The 19149-nt window shown below is 38.3% G+C and overlaps 1 protein-coding gene across 5 annotated transcripts in view; it reads left to right on the forward strand.

The window, feature by feature from the left end:
- The first annotated feature begins 235 nt into the window (after positions 1–235).
- LOC145993874 (caspase-8-like) overlaps positions 236–19149 on the forward strand; it is a 57580-nt gene continuing 38666 nt past the window's right edge. For 3 of the 5 annotated variants that reach the window (XR_014442304.1, XM_083129740.1, XM_083129743.1), the window contains exons 1-3: positions 236–371; positions 12652–13386; positions 18205–18403. Coding sequence is in view for 4 of the 5 variants with exons in the window: in XM_083129740.1 (XP_082985866.1) it covers positions 12685–13386; positions 18205–18403 (901 nt within the window). In the remaining variant the exon portion in view is untranslated. Of the gene's footprint in view, positions 372–399; positions 534–10888; positions 10910–12651; positions 13387–18204; positions 18404–19149 lie in introns of those variants that run through there. The other 2 variants (XM_083129741.1, XM_083129742.1) reach the window with 2 other exon arrangements.

Below are 19149 nucleotides of genomic sequence, written 5' to 3' on the forward strand. Positions count from 1 at the left end.
ACATTCAATATAATGTTAATATTCGTACAATCTTTATGTCCTTCTTTTGGATGTAACGAAAACGATATCACCGCTTTCCATAAAATTTAGTCTTGGATAGAGGAAGTGCCCCTCCCGCTGTCCACTGGATCAGGCCGATTCAATGATTTCTTCATACACCCTTTGCAGGTACGGAATGTGCAGGGTTATTTTGTAAGTGGAGTTGGCAACGATGAAAGAACAAAACTCCTCTTTAGAAAGAAAATAGTGTTTTTTTTGCATGCAGCTCTTTGGCAAAACACCAGACAAGACGTAATCCTAACATAAGAAAGTGACGGAAGTGTAGTACGATATAAGTGCCTTGGGGTGCTGTATTGATTAGAAGACATCAGGTGAAAAATGTTAATAATAGCGCACTTTTCGCATGCATGATCTGACAGTCTGACAGTATTTTCTTTCATGCAAACGAAACAAGTTGGAACACGTCAGGCAATGACGTAACCAGGTGGACCAGGGGGTAGCTCGCTCCCTTTTCCCAAATGACTACATTCGTAGTATGTATTTAAATTTTATGCAAGATGTTGCAATTAATTAAGAATGAAATTCGATATAGAGTGACAAGAATTTTTGAACTCTTGGTGCTTTTACAAAAAACAAATATAAAGTTATTCCGGTACCCATGGACGTCCGCAGGATTTTTTCCAGGGAGGGGCAAGGAAGTTTTTTCCGGGGGGGACAAACGAAGGCAAATTTTCACCAAAAATAGTGTTGTTCCCTAAAAAACATTGCTTAAATTTGTATTTATGGTGTTCATGCAATAATTAACACATATTATTGTGGCTAAAATGAAATTATATGTGTGAAATAATATTTTTTGGTTGACTTTCATTTTCCATTGGGGGGCACGGCCCCCCTTCCGGACGCCCATGCCGGTACCATGTTTCATAGATCGGAGACACTTTAAAATCGGTTATTTTGATTTTGGTACCAGTTAGATATGCCGGAGACACATTTAACTCGTTTATTTTCTAATAAAAATCATTTCTACTTACCTCATATGCATAGCGGAACATTTTTCAAGTTGGGATAACTTTTCTTTCCTTGAGAAAAGCGTTATTTTTAACTCAATTGTTTATTTGTCGTTGCTATTTCGGCGGCCAAATCTTGACTCACATTGTCTGTCGTCAGCTGATATCGTGTCATTCTAAAGAATGATGGGATCTGAACCAGTGTTTGTGCAATTAATTGCTGGGTGATGTAACTTACTCATCATTCATCCTCTGATGAGAGCACTCGTCATTGGCATGACGAGTTAACACTTGGCAATGCGAAAGGTACAAAATCACACTAAGGAACTAAACTGCAGAAAAGACAATGGTCACTCATTGGGTTTTGTGAACCTTTGAACCTGAATCATGGCTGGGTGTTAGGATAATTACCTGTCTATCTGATGAATTAGGCTGAATAGAATATACGAAGTCCTCTGTTGGCTTCTCAATTTGTCGACCAGAGCGTCGTCTCACTTCTGCCCTACTGCTCTCCTAACCACTTCTCCCTTCTCAACTCCAATCCAAAAGTCAGTTCCCTCTCAGCTTGTCTCACCTCTATATCACTAGGCCATCGAGCTCTTCCTCCATGCCGAATCGTGTTTTTTAATTGCCACTATACAAACCGCCGACTCCATAGGCAGAAGAAACTACTTATTTCCTGGATGGCTCAGGAGGTTTGCATAACATGACACAGTGCATTGTTAACATGCCTCAGAGGCTGAGACAACTGAGAAAAACAAGTGAATGCCCTGGTCAACGTGAAGCATTCAGAGAGACTTTATAAAATAAACATATAATCTTAGGGATTGATACGATATGCAGCATCGTCAGCTGATGTGGAGTGTTTCTAAACCTGTGAACCTATAAATGCCGCACAAGCTATTCACAAAACGTTTTCAATCGAAAATTGTTCCACAAACCATTCACGGAAGGTTAGGTTCAGTTAGGTTAGGAAAATTTAGAAAAATAAATTTAAACAAAAAAAATAATTTAACTTTCGTACACATATAGAGCCACTTCCCATCCCGTGCAATGTGTAGCTTACATATACTAGAACATTTAGGACATTCCATTTCTTCCTTCAGGATTCCATGTTCAATTAAAAAATCTCGTGGGTCTTCAATATCCGGGAACGGTAACAGTTTCATGCATCGGAGACACATTTCTTCAATTTTACACAAGAAACTACTTACGGAAATGAGTTTGTCCAAGGTTTACAACCTCCGTCGATATATATTCTTCCTAAAACTTCATCCTACAATGCAGCAGAACAATAAATAATCACTTTTCATGTAATAATATTGCGCATTTTGTGAAAATCGACAACATCATGCCGTTGTTTCCAAGATGTACCTGCAGATGGCTCTAGCGTCGGAAGTCACGCGATCTCGCTAGTGGAATCAGGGTTTCCAAACGCGCGATTTTTTTCGAGAAACGCGAGTTTTTTTCTTCGAGAAACGCGCGGTTTTTTTTCGAGAAAGAAAAATGGTTTTTCGATGAATTTAGGGGTGAAATGGGTGCTAATGGAACCTAACCTAACAGGCCTAACCTAACCTCGTGTGAATGGTTCGTGGGGCTACCCGTGGATAGTTTTTGGGGCTAACGTCAATGGTTTGTGGGGCTACCCGTGGATGGTTTTTGGGGCTAACGTCAATGGTTTGTGGGGCTACCCGTGGATGGTTTTTGGGGCTAACGTCAATGGTTTGTGGGGCTACCCGTGCATGGTTTTTGATCCCCGGTTTTTTACAACTTTCATGCACAATAGAGTTGGAAACATTGATATTCGAAAACAAAAGAAGCGTTACAATTCGCAAAGCAAGCGATATCGCACCGTGACGTGCTTTCCGTAGCATTAAGGAAAATGGTTTATTTTAGCAGAAAAAGTGTTTGTTTTCGTGCAAAAAGCATATTGGCACCTTCCACTATGTTCCGCAATACATAATTGGTAAGTACAAACCACAAGAAAGACAAAATATCCGATTTAAATGTGTCTCCGATGCATGAAACTGTTACCTCCGGGAACATTTTCACAATGCAACCTTGACACGTCATCTTATCAAACTACCGCGTGGTTGCTAAACTGACAGGGGGTTATATAACCGAACGCACGGAACATTTGATTCACGTAGTCGACGGCAATGGTGGCACGAGCTATTGTGCAACGGATGCAATGACGAAAAATACCGGTACTAGTTTACTATCCTTCGGACAGATTTCTTCATTTCTACAGAAGAAACTACTTACCGTAATAAGTTCCTGTAGTATTGTCTAACGTCTATTGTCTAAATGTTTTGTGTGATGTGGGAATGTTTCATAGCAGAAATTCAACCGTTGACGCATAGCCCCACGAACCATTTCCGGTAAGGTTAGGTAGGGTCACAATAGGTTACAATAGTTAAAAATTGGTTTAAAAAAAAATATGTGTAGCCCCACACACCATTCTCGCATAGCCCCACACACTATTCTCGCATAGCCCCACGAACCATTGACACACAGCCCCACAAACCATTTGCGGAAACGTACGTTCTTCAGTTACAAAAACACTTTTAAAAAAATGATAAAAAAACGTGAATACACGTTAAAAAATGATCAGCGAAGCAGATAGGTAAGTACAAATGTCAAAAATTGACGAAAGTCAGAAGTTATAGGTGTCCGAAGGATAGTAAACATTTACCAAAATACCTTACTTACAGGCCAAATAAGTTGAACGATTCGAGAAAACAATTTCCCCGGCTTCAGAAAGTCCACAAGAACTCAATTCCGTAAGTACTTTTTCGTCTTTTCTCCTGTAAATTTCAAAAAATGTGTCTCCGGCTTATCTAATCGTTACCTTGATTTTTGCATGGTTCGTACGTACCAATTGTGTATTGCGGAACATAGTTTGGTAACGGATTCCTTCAAATTTACATGAGAAAGTACTTACGGAAATATTTTCTTTAGTGTTGTGGAAGTTCCTGAATGTAGATTTGACCCATTTTAATGTGAATGCATGTTGTTTTCTGCGAAAATCTCTGTCCGACACGCTGTTTCTGCTCCCGCCATGTGCTTTCTGCACGAGAGTGCAATGTTCCGTGTGTTAAGATGATGCAACCCCATAGCCAGTGTTTCAGCGTCGCCGTGTTTTCACTACAACATGACGTGTCGAGTATTTTTAATTTTTAAATTTTTTTTTTAACTATGCTTGCCTAACTTAACCTAACCTAACCTAACAGAAAATGGTTTGTGGGGCTAACATCAATGGTTTGTGAGGTTAACGTCAATGGTTTGCGACGTATTAGCATAATTTCAAATCCGGGCACGAAAGTAGATATTTTTTGGTGAACGAGGTTGCAACACTGCATAAATCGACAAAACACACTCAGAACGCCCCCTAAACCAGTACGCTATCAAGGCCATAATGTGTTACAGATTCGAAACAACAAGTAACAGTAAGTACTCGTAAATGTAAGAAACAGACATTGATATGCATTATTTCACTTTAGGAAATGTTCCACATTCGAAAATAACACGTTAGCAATGTAAAGAAGTCTGAAATATGTGATTCGTAGGTGTTTCCCTCATACGATAATAGTACCCATAGTTCAAGGTGCCATTATGACATGAAATCAAACACAATTTTTCACAGAGTATTTTTTTTATTATTTTCTTTGCTTCCTTAACATACAATATGGCGCGCAAAACTTGACTACGGTAGTGGGTATGCAGTGTTTCCAACCTACTTCACCGAAAAATACCTACTATTCGCGATTAAAATTAACTGATGTGCCATCTGGTGAGATTTTCAGGAAGTACTCTAAGTAGGATACGTTGTGTTGAAGTCGTTTAAAGCATGGGGAATATGCGAGAGAGTAAGGTCTACTGTTCAGTTTTTTTTTTGCTCTAAAACGTTTTATGGGTCAGAACAAATTAAAAGTTTTCATGTGTTTCCACCCCGTGGAATCAACAAAATGAAATTTGTTAATAAATCAAGGAAAACGTAATTGACAGAAGATTGGTATGGGGGATATAACACTAATTCGGCAAGGAAATTACGAAGAATGCACGAGTCTGCTTACTTTATTGTTACTGTACTTATTATTGAGCACATATATATATATATATATATATATTCATGAAAGTAAAGTTTTAAATTGTACTTTATAAATAAAGCTTTTTTCCCAAAAAATCATGAAGCATCTTACCCAATGCGTTCATGTATTACCGGTATTACGTATGTGTGAAATTTGGAACAGGTGCAAGTCGATTAAGAGAGAAGATGAAAATAGTTTGAGAACGAATTAATGTCAAATGTAACCAGAAAAAAAAAGTGGACATGCTAATTTTCATGTTTCATTCAGTATGATGTCCTTTTTCAGTGAGTAAAGCCTGGTCATGAAATCGTGAATATTATTTTTAAACCAGCCTTTTTCTTTCGAGAAAGAACTGCAACGATATGTTCGCAATTTTCTCCTGTCCCAGCTTTTCAAGTACGGGTCAATTTCAATTCCTTTATTTTCAAATAATTTCCGAGAACCCCAGTTACAACATGACGTGCAGATGATACAGCACTGCTTTAGACAACCAGTGCATATACATAGTTTCGTCTGCATTTTCCGTGTTATTTTTGCCTATCATAATTAAATGCTTCGTTCTCAGTACAGCTTCACGTTTGTTAGAGTACCTGGAATTCACATCGCATTCGCAATATTTAAAAATAATGCGTAATTTAAACGTTTTCTACCATACCAGTCATGACAACACGCTGCTATTTTGTACTACTGCTGAATGTAAACAAAGATTTGTCCTACTTAGAGCGGCCATATTGGAAGCGACACTAGCGCTCAGGTGGTAATTTTAATCGCGAATTGTATTAGTCACGTGTGTAAATTGTACGTTATGCATGGGTAGCTGACGGATAGCCCCACAAACCATTCCGATAAGGTTAGGTTAAAGAAGCATAGTTAAAAAATAAGGGGTTGGAAACACTGACAGGGTTTTACGTCATGAAACGTATACAGCATCCGGTTCACGTAGGGAAAGCAATGGCAATTGTGCATCGGTGAGATATTTCTCTTGAAAAATACATGATTTCCCAGTCAAATAGATTCCACAATGAAAGAAAATACCTCGACGAACGTTGGAAACCTTAGAGAAACTAATTTCCGTAAGTAGTTTCTTCTGTAAAAATAAAGAAATGTGTCTCCGATCTATGAAACTGTTACCGTTATTCCTAGTAATAAACACGGCTGGAGCATGTTGCTGATCACGTTACGTACTCGGCCAAGATCGCAAATTTGTGGAGCCCTACCTCAGGGTTACCATATCCTTTGAAGCAAACGTAGGACACAGCCATATTATCATGAAATTAGCTACTAACGTGATATTGACATACTGTATAGGCCTATCCAGTTCAGAAATGATTATTATTTTTATGAGTATACAATTCTTATACTTATATTAATTAAAAACCAGCTTTAGAAGGAAGCTTTTTCTTTGGCATTTTTTGCTGCAATCAAAATGATTTTCTTAGCATAACCAATTGGAAACATGCTTTGCATCAGAAATGCAGTGCTTCTACTTGATGGCATCCAGTAATTCCTGTAGTTTTTAGCACTAGCAAACACATTATACATGACTGGGTACTGGTTCACAGACTGAACACTCATGTGGTTTCTGTGGAAAAATTTATGTTAAGGTCACGAAACTAAGCAGCACAGTTTTCATTTCTAAAAAGTCCAACTTATGGGTAAAATAAACTCTCCAAACCGTTTAGATGCACTCAGTAATACAAAGCATTGAGAGAATTTAATTTAATGCTACCTGCCTAACCTAACCACAAAAGCATTTAGGTTTGTTATTAAAATGCTAAGGGAACTAAAATGTGCCATGCCCAACCTAACTACAAAATCATTTATTGAACAAAATCTGCAAACCTTTGGGCTGCTTTCAGTAGTACAAAGGATTTAGGGATCTTATTTTAATGGTAAGAGAACTACTGACGTTTTCCATGCCTATGTACTTGGAATTATGGAAATAAACTATTATTATTATAACTAAACCTGACTCTCCTAACCTAACCATGAAAGCATTTAGGGTTATTATTAAAATGCTAAGGGCCAGTTTTTTAATGTTCAGTTATCCTTTCTGTGAGCTATCTGCCAGTTGGAGATAATCGCCACTCTTAACCAGCACCGGGTTTTTCAATGTGAAGTAACTGGCAGTTAGCAAATCGTAACTCTGTACTCCAAAATGGTATTTTGGTAATGCTGAAGCACGACAAAATAGGGAATCTATCTGCACGCCATCTATTAGTATAGTTTCAAACTGCATCAACTGGCACACAGTCTGGCGTTTAAATATAGAACTACAAGCGTGCCCTACTCGAAAGTACGTTATTGTATAGGAAGGGTTGCAACAATGGCTGCGTATCCATTATGTATGCTTACGAAATAAATTAACGAAAGCAAACACTACAGATTTGGCTTTCTTCTAATAAAGGTCAATTCAATTCCATGTTGGGGAAATGCTGGTATGAGGCATGTAGAAGAAATCGTAAGTCGAAACATTAATAATACCTGTTTCTTGATATAAAGACCAGGGGCTGTTTCTGATATTGTTGCAGTGTTGCACAATGACCGGATATTTTACCATGAAATTTCATGCTTTTTGTTAGTATTTTTTTTCATTGTTTTCCTATTAAATATATTGAACATACACAAATATTTTACCCTTGATTGCTTCAAAAAAGCTCATTCCATTATGATCCGTTAAAAAGAAGAAAGCAACCTGCAAGATTTCACAGTATATGAGTAGCCGTTCAAATCTGGGAACTTTTCTAAGGTTGGAAGCGGCCCCGGTGCCCACCCAGCGTCGAATGACATGGGTACCTGGGGGAAAACCCTGGGGGGTAAAGGCAGTCAGGGGCATGATGCTTATCACATCACCCCCACACTCACGACTGGATGAAGAAAGTGTGGGGCGTTAACCCACACCCCCTATACGCCTTCATGGTGTGGTGCTAAGCACAGGGGAGCTATTTACTTTACTTTATTCATAAAAATAGTAATAAAATTGCACAATATTACACTAAATTGTAAGATATTTATGGATGTATCGGATTGGTAACTACACTAATTTTAGATACCTGTCAGGTGAGATGCCACTTGCAGGAATACCTGGAAAGGAATGTCCCAGATAAGAAACTTTCAGACATTCTTGTGTCTAGACTTATAATATGTGTGTGTGTGTGTATCTTCCTGTTTGTACTACATTTCATTCATTTGTTCCAAGTTTGATGAAGACCTAGCTATAAGGTTGAAACATAACGTGCATGGTAGGTTTTTTAAAATAAATTTCTTCCTTGGTCATCATTTTTACTGTGTTAATAAGCAAGGAAACAAGGCTTAACAGTGTTATTACTGTACTGTATGCACTATAAAGTATGTATTTTAACAAAGCAAACTCATGAGGACTATGCAGTATAAGAGCTAGTTCAATGCTAAGGAATGCTAATTAATTGTTCTTAACATAACTTAATAGAGGACAACATTTTTGTTGTCGGAGCATGATTTTGAAATGATCAGACAGTTAATACAGCCAAGGGCAAAGATAATAGTAGGAAAACTTTCCATCACAATTTTCATTCTTTTTATTCTATGTCTTGTCTTCTTGTAGGGAGTGGAATTTTGTTGATGGGGAGCAGATATTGGAAAACAGACTGAATAGAATAGAAAAGTATTTTTATTTACTACCTTGGGTAATGAAAAGTTACAATACATGTAACCACCCCCCCCCCCCACACACACACACACAGATATACATACATACATGCATACATACATACATACATAAGCAATTTCCAGATAGAGATTAAAATCACATTCACACAATTTGAAATATTTGCTGTCAGATAAGTGTTCGCAAAATACAGGGTTTTATTTGATTCTTGTTGTTGCTTAGTTGTACTACAAGCTAATGCTCAGTTGTTTTTGCAATAAAAATTATAGAACTCGTTCGTTGAAGCTTTTGGGTGATGTAGCAGATGAAACGTAATCGGGCAGAGCATTCCAAATCTTTGCAGACCAGGGGGAGAAGGAGACTCCGAAACTGACAGCAGAATGGCGTGGAATGTTGATTTTTTGCCGACCTCTCGTACTGTATGAATGTATTGAATTTCTAAATATCAGTTTCTCGTGGAGTTAGCTAGTTGTTTGAAATTTTAATACCTTATACAGGGTAAGTCAAAATGATGGACCCAATTACAGAAATTTATTCTGTGAAATCTAATAAACATATGTTATTGTGAGACATGCGCTTCGAAAGGTTAACTTTCAAAGTTTAGTTTCCATGCAGTGTTTCCACTTTCTACCGCTAGGAGTCAGCAGTGAGCAGGAAAATGGCGTTGACTGGAGAACAGCGATCTTTCTGTGTGCTTGATTATCATGTGAAGAAGTCTGTCATTAGTGTGCAACAGCATTTCCGTACCAAATATTGGAGAGAACCACCTACAGGAAAGGCCATTCGTAAGTGGTATGAACATTTCAGAGATTCGGGCTCTCATCTGTAAATGAAAATCGACTGGCCGTCCGTCGACTGGGGAAGAGACATTTGAACGATTGTGCACATGTTTCGTGTCGACTCCACAGAAGTCCACCTACCGGGCAGCGAGAGAACTTCAACTTCCACAGAAAACTGTCTGGCAGGTTCTGTGGAAACGTTTACAAATGAAACCCTACCGCTTGCAACTAGTTCAAGCCTTAAAAGACACTGATTATGATTTGCGCGCATCTTTCTGTGCTGATTTCCTTGCGTTAATGGAAACGAATGGGTTCTCTGAGAGGTTAATTTACAGTGATGAAGCAACTTTTCACCTTTCAGGGGAAAGTGAATAGACACAACGTAAGGATTTGGGGAACTGCTAACCCCCATGAATTTGTGGAACACAAACACGATTCTCCCAAAGTGAATGCCTTTTGTGCCATTTCCCATGAACAGATTCATGGGCCCTTTTTCTTCCATGAACGTACTGTGACAGGACTTGTTTTCCTTGATATGCTGCAACTATGGCTCCTTCCACAGCTTGCAGAGGATAGCGCAGATTTCATTCTCCTATTGGATGGTGCCCCTGCGCATTACCATGGCAGCGTTCGGGACCATCTCAATGGGGCATTGGAAAACACGTTGGATAGGCCGTGCATCTCCGGAGGATCGACCTCTCCTTCATTGGCCACCTCGTTCCCCCGACTTGGCCCCTTGTGGGGTTTTGTCAAGGATCATGTTTACGTACCACCACTTCCAACAACATTGGATGACCTGCGTGCCCGCATCACAGCAGTCATTGCTGATATTGACCGCAACATGCTACACAAGATTTGGCAGGAGATAGACTATCGGCTGGATGCGTGCTGTGTTACGCGAGGTGCTCACATAGAACACTTGTGATTTGTTTGAAAAAAACTTTGACAGTTTACCTTTCTTAGCACATGTCTCACAATAACAATTGTTTATTATATTTCACAGAATAAATGTTTGAAATCGGGTCCATCATTTTGACTTACCCTGTATACTAATTAATCAACTGATGCAGAAGACGTCGCCTAGACATGTTAAGAATTTTCTGTGTATTGAGCAAGGGTAAGATATGCTCATTTCTCCTGATCGTGAGAACATAACGAATGCACTAATTATGTATTTTTTGTGTTCTGTTCGATACTTTACGTTGTAAATTTGTGCCATACGCCACATCCCAATAATAAAAAATAGGATATATGAGAGTTTCGATGAGATATAATTTTGTTTGTCTAGTAAAATAGTCTCTTCTCCTATAGAGTGATCTCATTCTTGTTAATGCTTTTGTGCAGTGCGCTGTGATATGCACTGACCAGGAAAGATTTGGATTGAGAGTAAGTCCTATATTTTTAACCGTTGATGCATAAATTATGTTTTGGTTTTTAATTTTTATGTTAATTGTGTCAGATTTTACTTGTTCAAGATAATAGTTAGAGCCTAGAATTGTGTATACACATTTATTTGGGTTAATTGCGAGTCCATTTGCAGTGAGCCACTTGTTAAGGGCATGTAAATCATTGTTTAGGTTCTCTATCTTATTTAATAAATCCGACGGTGATGACGATATCATCAACTGTGTGTCATCCGTGTAACAATGTATATTATAATTGCAGATGGTTTTTGATATATCAGCGACATATAATTTGTATGTATGGGGGGGCAGAATGGAACCTTGGGGGACTCCTCCATTTAATGTTATTGGCGATGATGTGGTGTTGGCAGGGTAAAAAAGTTTGTCATCTTTCTTGTAGATATGATTGAAACCATTTTATCACAGGCTTTGAGAAACTGTAGTATTTCATTTTTGCTAGGAGAAGGTTATGATGGACAAGACTGAAAGCTTTGGAAAAGCCTAGTAATACTAGTATAGTTAGTTTTGTTTTATCGAACACAGAATATTGTCCGTGACATAATAATATCTTTAAGAAACAGGGTCTCTGCTTTTTGTGTGCTGAGCATATCACAATTAAAATCGCCTAGCATAAGGAATGTATCTATTATTATCTGTAATAATTTCTTCCATGATGGTGAGATTTGTATAGGCTACATTCAGTATGGTAAAACACGCAAATACAAAGTTTTAAGTCACTTATACTAACTGTCATGTTAATATATTCAATATTATTGGCTTCAGATGGTCAGAAGTCTACGAATTTTACTGCCAGTACCAAGCGGGTAAATATGTTGTTTCTGTCATTTCAGAAAACAGAGTAACCGGGGATGTTGATTTCATTCATCCTGTCCCATCTGCGCTACAGAGCCACGTTTCAGTTATTATTATGATATTGTAAGATGGTGTACCATTATTATTATGATATAAGATGGTGTACCGTTATTATTACGATATCGTAAGATTGTTTAACGTTATCATTACTAGATTGTACGATTGTGTACCACGAACCTCAATTCATCTATGTACGGGATTAAAGAACAAATGTTCGCGTGTACCATGCTGAAGTTGGATAAATTTGGCAACCTCTGCATCCAAACTAGGGTGTTGTGGGTCTTTGACTGAATAGGAAAATGGCAGTGGACAATTAGGCTATTACTTTTGCAGTTGGTTTTTATTTTTAATTTTTTCTTGCATCGCTTTTCAACCACTTTTGTCTAATTGCAGTGATACGGATAAGTGATGATATAATGAAATCGTTAAATTGGACATTCACAAAGAATACCCATGCCAAGGCTGGGATTCGAACCTGGTACCCCTGGTGTAGAGTGCTGTGCATACCACTCTTGACATGGAGGTTGGCACTTTTGGGTAGCTGTTGGATGTACATCACCTTGCATGAATTATGCTCTACTCTCCACTTACATTCTGTGATCAACTATGAGTGTACATAACTTAATGCTTACACTACTATTTTGTATTCAAAGGTGCCTAGGTCTCATTTCAGATGTCCAGAATCCACTTTAGGCCCAACCCAGTCCATATTATCCAATCTGAGTATAAGAATGAACTGAAAACATTTTTTTTTGAAACAACTATGAACCTTCTGTTGTCATTAACTGACATGTCCTTCAGATATAGCCATTTTTATTACATCTTGACTTAATCCATTTTCCTTTTTTGCAGATTGATATTGTACAATAATTGAAGATACCTAAAATGGGCACAGTGCCTAGAAATATTGATCCATTTCGTGAGATACTTTCCAATATAGAAAATAATCTAGATAGTGATGATTTAGTACCACTTATGTTCTTGCTGTACAATTCCAACAATATGGCAATGAACCAAATGATGCAAATAAGAAGTAACAATGGCATGAAACAACCTCTGACGAACTGGTTCACACATGTTCAAGCCACTAATCCAAATGCACAAGAAATGCTGGCAGTAGCACTCTACGTTACACAGAATTTCAGAGAGATGGGGAAACTCGGATACAATTCAAACAGTGAGTTATGGAAACAGCAATTTTGCTCTTTGGAGTTAAGGTTCATCAACCCAGTTAAGAAAGTCTTGTACCACATGTGTGAATCATTAGACACTGAGGACCAAGCAAGTTTGGTGCAGTACATGCATGCAGGATCCCAGTGCCCTGTCTTTAAAGATATGGAAATGTACATTCTGTACTGGAATGAGATGGGATATATCAAAATTGACGGAGATGTTGATTTAAGCAGACTTGTGCAGTTTCTGAAATCCTCTAACATGAATGATGTGGCAATGATGCTGAGTGCAGTTCAAGGGTTACCTCAATATCACCCACGTAGCCTCCAGAGAAATAACAATGTAAAGGCCATACATGGTGGTCTCTGCGTAATTGTCAACCAGAAGAATTTCGTGACACTTGTTAATGATCAGGTAGGTTTCTACAAAATATCTCTCCTTAATTTTTTTCTTTTTCATTTACATCAGTTTTCTTACATTATTGGCTAATTGGAACATTTATTATTGAATGGGCATCTCTTCATTGTTTCTGATTTTACACCATAGAGTAAAATATTCCTATTTTTTTCCTGAGTTTTCAATATTTTCAACCACCACCAACACCACTTGGACAGAGTTGCATTGAGAATGCCTTTTCAACACTAAACAGGTGTTAGGGTTAGAGTGAGAACATGGAGGAAAGAAAAAGTTCCCTTTCAGTAATATGTGTTTTAGTTTTAAGTCCAATTTATACATATGAGGACGTATCAAAAAGTTTCGAGACTAGTTCCATAACATGCCAACAGATGGCAGTGCAAGGTTGCATGCACAGGCACAGGGAGCACCAACCTTCATAAGGCAGTGTGCCAAGAGACATCGTCCTGTGTACATCGTTAGCTGTGCAACTGGTGCTCTTCTGACCACGTGCGTTACCACGTCTGCGATTTCATCACGGACAGCAAGTTAGAACAGAGAAAACGTTCTGTGTGAAACTGGGCAAATCCGCCACAGAGACACGCGTGCTTCGAGAGTGGAAGAACATCACTGGAAGACGGCACGCTGACGGACTTTTTGGCAGACTTGGACTCGGTGTTCCTTCTGCTCCTGGGTCTGCAGCGTGGGGACGAACTTGGCAGCAACACGACGCATGTTCAAATCACACGTGAGGATTGCCTGCACTGTTCCGTATGACACACTGACAATGGCAGCAATGTTGTGGATTGTTCTTCGATGATCCTCATGCACAAGTTGCCGAATGGTTTCGACATTTTCGGGTGTTGTGCTCGTTGAAGGTTGTCCTGATCTCTCGTCGTCTTCCAGCGATGTTCTTCCACTTTTGAAGCGCGCGCTCCACTCAAAACACATCGCACAACTCATTGCAGCATCGCCGTACACTTGCCGAATCATGTCAAGCATCTCTGTGGCGGATTTGCCAAGTTTCACACAGAATTTTGCGTTCGCTCGTTGTTCTAATTTGCTGTCCATGATGAAATCGCAGACGTGGTAACGCATGTGGTCAGAAGAGCACCAGCTGCACAGCTCACGATGTACACAGGAGGATGTTTCTTGGCACACTGACTTATGACTATGTGCCTCCATCGACTATCGAACACGGGACCCCTTGAATACAAGGCGATGATATTACTACAACACCCATCAGGAAGGGCTCTTTCCAGTGGCGAAACGTGACATATTCATTTAGTCATTGCAAGATTTGCTAAACGTCAGGGTCGATCTTTCAAGGTGTGTGTGGGGGGGGGGGGGGCAGGTACAATAATTCTCCTTGCAAATTCAACGCAAAAGTTCATACCACAGATCTTGGTCTACAAAAAAAAAAGGATTTTGGAAAGGGGTTGTTACGTCTACTTTTCTTAGTAATCATTTCCTCTTTTTGCCATTTTTTCTACCTTTGATGTTATTTTCATATTGAGCATAAGCAGAGATTATGGCCCTCACCAACCCCTCCTAGTGCATGCCACGGGGCACTCGGAAGAATATTGATGACTCCAGAGAAACCCTGCCGTACGGCTGTAAACATAAGCATGGGTGCTAAAAAAAGGTCTGTTATGACTAGACCTTGAATTTTTAGGTTCTAAAAAGTGTGCTTTTAGGTTCCTAAAATATGTTCGAAAAATCCTAAAATAGGTCCTAAAAATATTAAGTTAGGCTCGAAAAATCCTGAAGTATGTTAAAAAAAACTTAAATAGTTCAAAATTCCTGAAAACTTCTGATTTGGTATAGTCACCGGCAATGAAAATGGGACACCTATATCCTGAAGTATATATCACACAAAAATGTGTTGGGGGGGGGGGGGTCGTTTCGTTTGATTGGCTTATTATTAATTTTTAGTTTTGGTTGTTATGTATAGATTTTCTATCTACCTGTGGGTGATCGTGGCGATAGGGTTGAAATGGAACACCACCTCTTATGAATTGAGAAGAATTTGGAAGAGAGGGACGTGCTGTTCACATTAATACAAGGTTAGTCGAGCAGACAAACTGTGCAGAATAAGGTTGAGTACACTAACAATGGTAGTGAGGCTGAGCAGTTTTGTACGTTTTATGTTAGCAAACATGAAAGTGAGCCTAAAGTATCTGAAGTAAACATATACTGCTTAAATATGTCTATTATACCGTGGCGCAACTACAGGGGGCATTGCCCCCCAACCTTCGATGGAAGTTAATTCTAGAGGGGGACAAACATTGACGGCCAAGGGCACCGCGATTGCCCCTTCGATTTCAAATTTTATGCAAATAAAAATACATTCGTAAAATTTTCCTATGAAATCAATATTGTTTTCAATTGCAAATATTGGATCTAAAAATTGTCTTGCTCGCTTCGCTCGCAATATACTTGTTTTCTGTAATGTAATATCTTTAAATAATATGTGTTGTATATTTGTGTTGAATAATCTTTGAATACGTACACAATTTACTGTTAGCTTGTTGCATATGTATTTTCTTATTTTATGTTGCTCCATGTTGAATAACATATGTGTAAATCATATGTTGTACATGAAAGTTACACATGTATCATTATCTGCCATTCAAAAATACAGTTTGTGTGCTTGTTTTCCATTATTCGCTAATGTGAAATTGAATGCATTGAAAAAATATTTCAAATCGTTTGTTCCAAACAAATGCTTTAGCACCGACTTCTACCGCCTTTTTGTGTAATTTATGAGGATAATAACGTCTTTGATACTACTACTACTACTACTACTAGTAGTAGTAGTAGTACTACTACTACTAGTAGTAGTAGTAGTAGTAGTACTACTACTACTAGTAGTATTAATAATAATGAAGCCATTATTAATTATGATATTATTATTATTATTATTGGTAAGTTTATCCTGGTACTTGCCCCCCTCCCCCAGACAAAAATTCATGGTTGCACCTCTGGTATTATATTGTTTCCGCAAATTTTGTCTGACCAAAATAATTTGAGTAATTAATTCGGCATAAACGGGAGAGGGGGGCAAAGTTCTACCTTTTTCGGGGGAGTGCATCATGGGCCTTGAGGGGGATGGGCAATGTGCACCCCTGGTGGTAGGGCTCCTCACATTCTTGATCTCATCAATTTTGGAGGTGACATGATCGGCACTACACTCCAGCCACCTTTATCCCTCCCCCCCCCCCCGGGTTGCCCCAGATACTCATTTATTTGATGCTTGGTGAACCCAGATACGCTTTATGTGGAAACAAGGCTGAAAAAATTCTGACTTTACGTTGGTGAATACTATACAACACATGTAGAGCAATAGACAGGTGTGAAAAGTGAGATTTGATATTTTAAAAAATCACAATCAATTCCAACCTAATTTCCAGAAGGGGTTCATCTGACCTGTTTGACTCCCCTCCCTTCATGATGACCATGAGACTAATCTTCATGGTCACAATAGGGCTGATGTTCACGGCCAAGGTTTTCTGGTGGCATAACCAGAATATCAGTGTCCTTAAAGAATTCTGTATGTCATTTGGTTGTGCTATTTAAATGTTATTTACACGTATGCGAATTGATAATAAAACTTTGTTTCGTAAGCCTTTTTGATAATGTAGGAAGTCATAAGTTTCCAAAAATTGCATTCTGGAGTGGCGATTTTATCGAACAACTTTCTGTCATTACACATTGCCTACTAGACCGTGGTTTTGTTGTGGTTGTGCCTTCACGTTTCCACTTCACGATCATGTCACTAACATTTGACTTGGGCACATTGAAAAGGGCTAAAATGTGTCTGATCAATTGCCTGCTCATTTGGAAACATATAACTAGACCACATGCAGTGTCACGGAACTCCTTTGACTCACCCATTATGCTCGTACTTCTTCTCACCGAACAACACATAGCTCCGTACTCCTTTTATATTATTGGTCAGGTCATAGCGATCTAAGATGTCAGTTTACGGGTTAGAGATGAGTATGTGGATACTTTTAATTAGATAGTGTGTATCTAAAATGTCAACATTGTACCTGCTATGAAAGCTCTAGGCATTCCATCCAAATAAAATCAATTTCAATGTGTTTCACCTATGTTGCAAACTGTTGCATTGTGGCTTCGAGCAGCCATAATTGAGGCCAGTTCTTGTGACCATATGGAATTGAAGTGGACGGGCAGGAGATACCAACACAGATATTCGTGATTTAAAACAAATGTGCAGTTAGTGCAGATGTAACGAATGCTAAATTGTGGATACTTCCTTGCACAAACGACAAATAAAATTGGCCGCAAACATGGCAGTTGTGCGCATCCTGACATCACATAAAACCCAGCTATAGTTCTCATTCTACACATTTTTAAAAACATTCCTTGCATGTGCAAATTAAATTAAATTTAATTATTGTTTTAAGTTCATACACAGGAAGGTTAATTGGGACTGGACCTACAGTTTAAAGTGGGATCCGAGCCACTATGTACCTCACTGGCTATTGATCAGCATTTGAAAATCCCATTTAAATTTCTTAAGAAAATAAAAAAACACCCTTTGATAAACTTCCAATACTCGAATGTTCAAGAAATGACATGTTAAATGCAATCAATGCAACTGGGATTACTGTGGTCCCAGCTTTCTTTAAGGCAATATTTTTGGGGAGACTACCACCATTCTCATTGAAACTTGCTGCACTTGTTGATAGATTGCCACTGAAATTAATAGAACAATAACAAAAATGTGTAAGTTCTCTCTATATATTTACTAGCATGTCTTTAATTTCTCAAAATATGAATGATATGTTTGTTGTTATTACTGTTTTGCAGGGAAAAGAATACCACCCAGGAGACAGAATTGGTACTGATGTTGATCGAGACAAACTTGTTGAGACTTTTGTAATGTTTGGATTTGATGTGGTTGTACTTCAAAATGCAACTTTTGAAGAAATGATGGAAGTACCACCAGGGGTAAAAGGCAAAAAATACCCATGCCTTGTGGCATGTTTTTTGTCACATGGTGATCAAGGTACATAAATGTTATTCCACAACATTCTTTTAAACATATTAATTAGGGTTATAACACCATTAAGCCTTGTTTCCATGATTATGAAAAAAATAAATATGCTGACCAAGGCAGTAATTTATTTTATTAAAAACATAAACTAAACGTAACGTTTCAACCTTCTAGCAAGGTCTTCTTCAGACTCTGTATCAAGTACAAAAGTAACAAGATACAAAAACAGGGCATTATATATACACACAGACTATTAGAAAGTTCTTCTGGAACTTTCTAGCAGGTGGCTTTCACTTGTGAACTGTACTTTCACCTAAAAGGCTAAACATATTTACTTACTTATTTTTAATCCTTTAGGTGCTGTGCCTCTCTCCAAACATTTTCTCAGAAACTTCTCTTGTTCGTCTTTGTATATTTCTTTCCTCTTCAAGTCCTTCCAGTTGTTAATTTTCCTCATCAGCCTTGGAAAATGTCCAATTATAACACCATTAAGCCTTGTTTCCATGATTATGAAAAAAAATATGACCAAGGCAGTAATTTATTTTATTAAAAACAAACTAAACGTAATGTTTCAACCTTCTAGCAAGGTCTTCTTCAGACTCTGTATCAAGTACAAAAGTAACAAGATACACAAACAGGGCATTATATATACACACAGACTATTAGAAAGTTGTTCTGGAACTTTCTAGCAGGTGGCTTTCACTTGTGAACCATAATGCTACAAAGTAAATAAATAATGCACATGGTGGCACACCCGT

The sequence above is a fragment of the Lepisma saccharinum genome, chromosome 10 (assembly GCF_977018435.1).
Source record: "Lepisma saccharinum chromosome 10, izLepSacc3.1, whole genome shotgun sequence".
Lineage (NCBI taxonomy): Eukaryota > Metazoa > Arthropoda > Insecta > Zygentoma > Lepismatidae > Lepisma > Lepisma saccharinum.